This window comes from Populus alba, chromosome 6 (assembly GCF_005239225.2).
Source record: "Populus alba chromosome 6, ASM523922v2, whole genome shotgun sequence".
Lineage (NCBI taxonomy): Eukaryota > Viridiplantae > Streptophyta > Magnoliopsida > Malpighiales > Salicaceae > Populus > Populus alba.
The window spans coordinates 18344363-18353417 of record NC_133289.1 but is presented as its reverse complement, the minus strand read 5'-3'; the positions used below and the strand labels follow the sequence as shown (position 1 = coordinate 18353417).

Sequence of the window (9055 nt, the reverse complement as noted above, 5' to 3'; positions counted from 1 at the left end):
ATCTCAATGCATACATTTACACAAGTGTGGATGGCAGCACAGAGGATCCTGAATGGTTCCCATCTGCAATTTTCCATGTAGTTTGACTGAGTTGCAAGTCTGCTTTGGTGTGATTATAGGTTTTTCTACACTCGACTGAGTTCTGGTGTCTCAACAGGCTTACAAAATTCTTTCAACAAAAAAAAAGAAAAAAGAAAAACAGGCTTACAAAATTTATGTAAAAGTAACCTGAATACAGATTTGGTGATTATTTCTAGTTTCTTTTATTAACTGTAAGTGGGAATTCTTTTTGGAGAATTGTACTTGTCAAGATATTCAAAATGTGCTTAACTACACCTTCATTGTACTTGTCAATAAATCCATATCTACACCGGTTAGGGGACAAGCACACATCATTCAAACAGGTGACTCTAAATTCTCGATCAATTTGAACCATGAACGAGGAGATTGGATTGAACAATTAAATTTGAATTTTAGGGTAATGTTATTTATTGTCTAGTAGTTTTATGCTATCAAGCATAATTCTTAATCTGATAATTTGATCAAACTGAAATTTTACCAAATGTTTCCAAACATGTTGTTCTACATAGGGTTAAAATTTCAAGTCAATTAGAATTTACAAAAGTCTTATAATACAGGTTAGCAGATGGAACACAAATTTTATTGTTTGTTGTCTTTTACAATGTTATTTGTTATATTTTGATTTATTGACTTATGGACTTTCTATTTAGAGAGGATTCTTTTCCTCGTAATACAATGATATTCATTAGCTTATTTTTAAGAGTTTTCTTGTTTTACAATGATCTTTAATGGATAGCAACATAGTCTTCAAATGTGGCAAGGATTCCTTAATGTTTCAAAAATTATTTTCTTACAAGGATTTATTATTTATCTTATCTACACAAGGAAATGAGGGCTGGAGTATTTAACGACAAATTACTTTTGGGCCGGATTATTTCTTTATATTAATTTGAATTATTTTAATGTTTTATTTTATTATTTGGATATTTACATTTAGTTTAGAGCTTGTGTTTTAGTTTGAGCTTGTTTTGACTTGAAATCAATGTTTTATGACCATGCTAGTTATTAGGCTTGTCTTAGCTAATCATTAGCTTTGGTCTATTAGTTTACAATCCAATAAAGGTCCATGAGGGTTATTTAAGAGGATTATATATATATATATATATATATATATATTTTGCTGTAAAAATCCAGTAGTCATAATGTTTTGAATAAACTTATGTTTTTGCATAATGCAACACTTTTCTCTTTGCTGAGATAAAAAACAAATTTGACTTATCGAGGTATAACTGACCTTATACTTCTCTTTATACTTCTTGTTCACGAATTAATATTCATTAGGTGGGGGTTCATTCCAATAGTGTTGGTGCTTTGATTTAGGTAATCTTTGTGTCATACTCCTATCAAACTTGATTCTTTGGTTTTTCAGGATTTGTCTTTCTTATATGCAGGTTTCATGATCATACAGTTCATATCAGTTGGTATCAGAGCGAGGCTTTAAAAATCAAGTTATATCCTATTTGTTTTCATTGTGTAAATTTGTTTTTGCTTATATCTTCTTCTTGTTTTTCTTTGTGTCTTGTTTTGGGTCTAATTTGGTTAAAGTTTTATTCCATCAATTTGGTTTTCTTTTCTTACGTTATTGTCTAGTTTTGCGTTAAGGGTCCTTTGATAAAAAAATTTTAAAAAAAGTTAAAAGATTCAGTTCTGCCACGAAAACACTAATTCAAAGGAGATTGAATCAAACCTTATTGAAATCACTTTAAAATTGATATTCTGGGGTTTTTGGGTAAAATAATATCAAATATTAAATTTGAGGTCATTTGGAATTTTTTTGGTTTGCATTTCAAATTTGGATATTAGATTGTGTAAATGGGTTTGATTTGCGTCAACTTATAAAACTTGTTTTTCTACTATTGAAATTGACGTAATCAATATACTAAAATTATATTTGGGATACTTGGGTGTTAATAAAGTCATTTTAATTAGTTTTACATCTGTTTTATTTTGTATCTTCAAAAACATCCATATTCCATATGAATTTGTTTACTACTCGTGAAATTGTAATTATAGTTTTGTCTTTATTTGTTTTTGTATATTTCTTGCTTCTTAAGTTATTACACATATTTGAATTGCGCTACTAAGCTTTTCTATTTGGTTGCATTGAATTTTAGAGTGAAATGTTTAATTGAGTGAAACATAAGAGGAGTGTAAACACTTGAGGGAGTGAATGAGGAAATATATTTTTATTTATCACTAACATATTTTGTAGATTGGAAGGTGTCGAACAATACCAAGATGACACCATCAATTAAAAATTAACTTTTTAAATTAAAGCCTTAGCACAACAAATGAAAAAGATGAACAAGGTAATAGGAAATTTAGAGGATAGGATGGAGAGAATGAAGAGATGTGATGTTGAAATTGATGTTTTGAGAAATAAGGTTGATCAGGGTGGAAACAATGTTAGGAGGGGTGGAGGCATGTTAGTCAGGCATGAGGATTAACTCGTGTTGATTCTAAGGAGATGAGTGTTGAGAAGTATGATAGTGCGCCTTTAAACCATGAAGATTAGTTTGGGCATCTTAAAAACCGTAGGTATAAGGGAGTTATGAGAGATGTGTGATTCGGCCAAAGAGATATCTGGGTACCATGATCAGGTAGATAATAGTTTGGGTAGCATTAAGATGAAAGTTCCTTTGTGTTGAAAAAAAAATCTTGAAATTTGCACTGAGATAGAAAAAATAAAGCTCATATTTCATTATCATAACTATTCAGAGGGTAAGAAGGTTAAGTTTGTCGAAATTGAGTTCACGTACTATGTCATTATATGGTGGGATTAGCTTGTGTAGAGTCGTAGAAGGAATAGTGAGAGGCTTGTTAAGACTTGGAATGAGATGAAGACTATTATTAGCAAACAATTTATCCTTAGTCATTATTATAGGGAATTGTACCAAAAGTTACAATGTTTGGGCCAAGGTACAAAGTATATTGATGAGTACCATAAGAAGATGAAGATCACGATGGTTCGAGCTAATATAATGGAGGACAGGGAGGCCATTATAGCTAGATTCTTGAATGAGCTGAATCGCAAGATCACGAATATTATAGAGTTGAAATACTATATGGAGTTGGAGGATATGATGTTGTATATAGCAACAAGAGTGGAGGGACAACTCAAACATAATAATAGTTCACGACCAAGCCAACTATTGGGTTCTTCGTCAACTTGAAAACCTAATTGGGGGTTGCCTAATCTCAATCAAATCAAATATAGAGGAGAGAACCAAGACTACAAAATAGAATAAAGACATCTTCATTGATAGTAGACATAATGTTGAAACTCCTACATCTTGTAATCATGACAAAATATTTTCATTGTTTGGGAGTTTGTCAGGTTACTTTGCAGTGTCCAAATAAACAAGCTATGATTATAAAGGCTTATGGTTATTAAGGCTCATGGTGAAGTTGTGACTGATAAGGAGAAGATGGGCTTGAAGATGCAAGTGATGAACGTATTGAGTATTCGGTTGAGGGTGAGGCGCTTGTAATGAAAAGAGCACTAAATTTACAAGAATTTGCAAGGTAATGTGGTTGATTTGAAGAAGCAACGAAAGAACATCTTCTATGCAAGGTGTCATGTTTAAAATAAAGGTTTGAGTGATATTTATCCACCATGGAATGATGATAATGTCTTCCAATACATGTGAAATACAAATTTTGTTACTTATTACTATTAGACTAATTTTCTATCTAACAATGATTTATTTTTCTTCATAATACAAGGATATTTAACAATTTATTTTTAAAAATTTTCTAAAAATAAATTTAACTTGTCAAAATATAACTAATGACATCTTTTTTATTCCTCTGATTTATTAATCGATATTCATTGAGTAAAGATTCATTTCAATAATCTCGACACTCTTCTATCAAACTTAATTCTCAAACCTAAATCTTTAGCTTTCTAGAATTTGCCTTTCGTACCACGTCATTGAGGGAGTCACATCACTTTCCTTCACTAGTGGGGACAGCTAGAAGCCTAGAACAATCAAGCAGCGTGACAGGATGTTACATATGGCACTCGGTTGTTCCGAATGGAAAACCGAGTGCCAAGGACAATGACAGTAAACTGTTTTCCAATTGAATTTCAAGGTTTTGGCAACAACATATTTACAACCCATTCTTACACTCTCTTTCAACAGAAGTTAGTAAACTGTTTTCTTTTCTTCTTTTTCCTGTTGAATAATCCTCTCCTTCCTACCCTACCGTCTGAAAGCTACAAAAGTAGACTGCTGCCTCGTGACATCGCAATTGTTGAAGGAGTAGTGTATTAGGCCAACCATGGGGGATCTTTCTTCGAAGAATCAATGGATAGGGTTTGCTTCACAAATTATCCCTGCACATCAATCATGACATTTATTTGGGCTCGTACAAGACAAATCAATCATGAGAACCATAAGCAATGCAGCTCTTACACACCTGCTGGCTCATAAGAATTTCAACTGCTACGTTAAGATCTCCATCAGCAGCTGAAATTGCAACTTCTACCTGTGTCTGAACCAATAACAAGGCATTTGTATCAGCACACTATATGGATTCTTTTGGTTCTCAAATTTTTCAATTTTTTTAAGTTAACCTTGACATTTTGATTTGATATCCACACAAACTGCAAAAGCACTAGACGAAAAGAAAAGCACAATTATAGACATGTTTACCTTGTCAAAACCCATGGATACTAATTTTTGGATTTGCTCCTCGGAAGGAGCTGAATCCTGCAATCAAGAGAAACCATAAAACAACAAATGATTAAGACCCAGAAATTTCCATTAAAAAAATAGGAGATAATATCACAGTGCCAAATAAATGAAATAAACCTGATGGAGTGCAGGGTGTCCTGGAGTTGCACCAACAGCATTATCTACCACTGACCTCCTGAATACCATGGAAGGATTGCAGAAAAATGAAGAACGCATATGATTTATCACTAAAAAAAAGTGGATAAGGTACTCCACATGGTATGAAGCATAGAAAGTGTAGGTAGTGAATCATTTTCGTGAAATACAATATTTTTGTACCCGAATAGAAGGCTTTATATGTGTGTTCTATTGTAGTAGTAGAATAAGAAGCTGTGATTTTGATGTTTGTTGCATGCTAGACTCTTTAATACTTGAATCACTGGAAGCCAAATAAATCAAGACCATAGCCAGGATCTAGAGCATTGCATAAGTTTTGAAATATGATGCTAGCATAGCTACCATACATTTTTTTTTTTTTTTGAACTTCAGACAAGTACAGTAACAAAAGATTTTGACATGGTCATATTCAATATAATAATTTGGTTTCCTTTGGGGACACTTATATCCATTTTCTTGATGGGAAACAATCAACAATTTTCTTAAAAAAAATAAAAATCACAAGGACAGGGCTAGGCAGGCTTCTGTTCTCTAACTTGAGATGCATCATGCATGCAAGAATAGTTTCCACTACCTTCCATCTAATGGTGGCTCTCTTGTAGCAGTTACCCCCAAATGTGATGAACGGTTTGGGTTGCTGTTATCCAAGAGTCTAGCCTGCAGGTTTGAATCTGAATTCACAGCAGGCACTGTTTCACTTTGGCCAGAACCAAGAGCCCTTCCACTTCCAGGGAACCTAAAGTCTTGCCCAGCCTGTGTGAACAAGAAATTTAATCAAGTTGTTACAATATAAAAACTATCTACAAGTCCCAGGAATTCCAGGATCAAAGAAAAAGGATTAGGATGTATCATATGTTTCTTCTGTCCATTGTATACAGAGACACCCATTGATATTTAACAAGAATCATAACCATTTCAAAAATCAGCACTTGCATCTTTACCTTGAACATTAAGATAAAAACTTTCAAAAGAATATAACTCGATACCTGAGCAGATGTTTCCCTCTGTGGCATCCATGAAGATAAATTTCTCCAAATATTTCCAGATAATAGTCCACTGTTCAATAAAATTTATCAAGTTACATATCCTCTCAGATTAAAATTTCCTTGGACCATGGAGCAAGCAGAATTTACCTGGAGGTAGTGTTTTGGCCTGAATATGTCGGGATGTAGCTTGTGGGACTCCCGCCAGTGCACAGAATAAACTTAGGTCTCCTCACGCAGGAGGACTGAAGGTCATAAATGAATAGATCACACTTAGAACAATGCGTAAATCATATGTAAATACACAGGTGAAGGATAAAATATGACTGATTAAAACACATCACCAACATATAGTTACCCACTTATTTGTAACTAGAAATTGTAAAAGAAGTGGAGGTACAATCAAAGAAGGAATTCAGAAAGGACAAGTTCACAAGGCCAGAACCCTCAAGAAGTTGGGATAGAAGTGTGCCAGAGTGAGAATTGTCAGATTCTCTGTAATCTAACAGCCAAATACACCATAACAGTCTGATTAAAGAACTGGGAAATAAATCTGTCTATCATCAGAAGCCAGTCCAGTAGTGTACTTACAAGCCAAGAGGAGGCCTCAATAGCAGAAAAGGAGGACGCTCCTGGCATAAGAAAGTTGAATAACCCATAGGTATCTGACAAGTAAAAGGATAGAAATCCAATCACATTGTCTGTTTATGTGGAGTACAACATAAAGTATGAAGAAATATGTATAACCTTCAAATTGAGACAAGGATTACATACATGCAAATCCGGACAAAATGCCGCATAGGTGTCCAAGTAAAGACACATTCGTCATAAGAAGCTGGAATGCTACCAGTAAGATAAATGCATACCTGTAGCATGTGTTTAATTATGCCACATCATTAACTAAACATAAAAAATTGAAGAGAAAAGAAACTCAAATATAAGAAATAACACAATACTGAAGCAGTTACAATATTTACCACTTAGCAGGAACGTTGAAGAGACCAAACACACTGCAAAACAAAATAATGAAGTTGCATATCACTAGAATGCACCAAGCAAATACATAAATCAATTACAATGTTTACTAGATTACACTGTCATCAAAACACCAAAAACTCCTCGTGTCAGTCAAAATAATGACCACACACGTAAAAATAAACTACAATTCTTCAAGAATAATCAACAATAATACTTACTCAGTGATAACTAAATACTAAAACAAGGATATCCTCATTCCTATGCATCCACACAGGAGCACTAACACATCTAATTATGTGCTAGTGTGATGTTGCAAAATAATGACAAGTGATGAGTATTATAATCACAGTGAAATTAAAATTCACAGCAAGAATAGATAAATAAGAACCAACCTCCTAGACTGCACTCCACTCAAGCTCGTCTCTATAACGATCATAGAAAATAAAATTCCAGAGAAGCCTATTGCACACTCATCCAAAAGATACTGGTATGGGTGAAATGGATTGTGGGCCACCAACAATGCAATAAAAAGATGAAATATTGCATTGGTAGTAGCCAACAAAATTATCAGGTACGCCAAGCGGATAGATCCCATGATTCTCTCCAGTTCAGAACCCAGAGGTACAAGAGCCAGCATGTTGAACAGAACATGAAGGAGTGAACCATGAAAAAAAATTGAGGTATAAATCCTGTAAACTGCACAAGAAAAAAAAAAGAATGCAAAGTTAATGACCACAAGTATGGGATAAATCCCTTTTTTTAAGATAAGGATGAAGTGACAACATACATCTAGGCATCAAATGAAAAAAAATCAAAATTTTGATCCTTTCTTCCTAAGCCTACAAGGAACCTGAAACTATAGGCAGATTGAATGAAATGGTTGTTTAGTTAGGCATCACGGTATAGTTGCCTAATGCACCAGTGCAGATTTCAGGGCTAAAAGGGTTCCTCCTTAGACCAAGGCCAGGTAAAAAGTTAATTTTCCCATGGTATCATGACCTTAAACATGGTTTCAAAAATATCTTCCACTGTTGATCATAATTCATTAATTCATTATCAAGAATTAAATGCATCACCTAACAAACATACCCTGAAAATGGGATACAACAGCAGTTGGCAGGAAACATATTTCGTAAAACGAGTCATATCCAATCAGCAGGCAGACCAAGTATATAACGCCACAAACAACCACAACCGCAGAAGTAAGGAATGGAATGCTTTCCCACCATTGTCCCACTCTCGTTTGCAGTCCCGCCTGAAAAATTACAACACCAACCTTGTTACTAAATAAATAAAACCCATAATAAACATGATCCGGAATGCTTTCCTGACTAGTTCTGTATCGAACTGCACATTCTGCTTACTTCGACAAAGGAAATCTTTTGAAAGAAGTAAATAGATTGCATCACAACATCAACATGTTCTCCCCTCATTTATTTACAAATTATATCGGAGCATCAGTCATTTAAGCTATCAAATCTACTGGTTCGTTTTTTACAAAAGAAGAAAACAAAATGAACTTCATTTGCATAAATTCCTCACAAATCAAAGGGGAAAAAGTAGAGAATTCTCAATCAAGCCCAACGAACTAATTAAACAGTGAACTATACTCAATTACCACATTATCATCAACAAAAAGCTAAGCGAAATCCCCAAATTTTCATAATCTCAATTGAAACAAGAAAACCCTAAACTCAAAAAAGAAAATTAAGGATTTAGAGTCGAAAAAGAGAAGACAGATGGAGGAGAGCTTACCTCAGTGACAATGTTAGGTCTCATTTTCTTGACTTGGAAATCAAATTTTCGGGTTTAGATCTAATTACTTGGATCGGTAAAATAGCATGGATCGAGTTCTTTTGGATAAATTATATTTTGACTCTTGTGATTTAGACATATTGCAACTCAGGTCTTATTGTTTAAAATTTCTTGCGTTTGCTTTAAGGTAAAGACTGCGAGGCGAAGTTACAAAATAATTCCTCAAAATGTGTTACGTGGCAGCTTGATTTTTTTATAGTTTGTTTTTTAAAAGTCTTTTTAATTTAAAATATTTTAATATAATTTTTTTATTTTTAATATTTACATATTAAAATTAAAAATATTAATTTAATTTTTTTTAAAAGAAATAAAAATTTTAAAAAATACTTTCTAATCTCTATA

At 33.5% G+C, this 9055-nt stretch overlaps 1 protein-coding gene across 1 annotated transcript; it reads right to left on the bottom strand.

Annotated features, from left to right (window-relative positions):
* Positions 1–4143: 4143 nt before the first annotated feature.
* LOC118043838 (rhomboid-like protein 15) lies at positions 4144–8816 on the bottom strand. The gene is made up of 13 exons (XM_035051928.2): positions 8654–8816; positions 7988–8153; positions 7291–7594; positions 6898–6930; positions 6695–6786; positions 6512–6585; positions 6071–6165; positions 5924–5993; positions 5512–5690; positions 4899–4956; positions 4740–4796; positions 4504–4578; positions 4144–4420 (listed from the first exon to the last, which is right to left on the bottom strand). Exons 1-13 carry the CDS (start codon positions 8675–8677, stop codon positions 4415–4417), a joined length of 1233 nt encoding a protein of 410 aa, XP_034907819.1. The 5' UTR covers positions 8678–8816; the 3' UTR covers positions 4144–4414.
* Between the last annotated feature and the right edge of the window lie 239 nt (positions 8817–9055).

Coding starts and splice junctions, on each gene's coding strand:
- LOC118043838 (XM_035051928.2), bottom strand. CDS start 8,677: ATGAGACCTAACATTGTCACTGAG. Junction 5,994..6,070: donor GGCCAAAACACTACCTCCAG/GTAAATTCTGCT, acceptor TTTATTGAACAG/TGGACTATTATCTGGAAATA. Junction 5,691..5,923: donor AGAGGGAAACATCTGCTCAG/GTATCGAGTTAT, acceptor TTGTTCACACAG/GCTGGGCAAGACTTTAGGTT.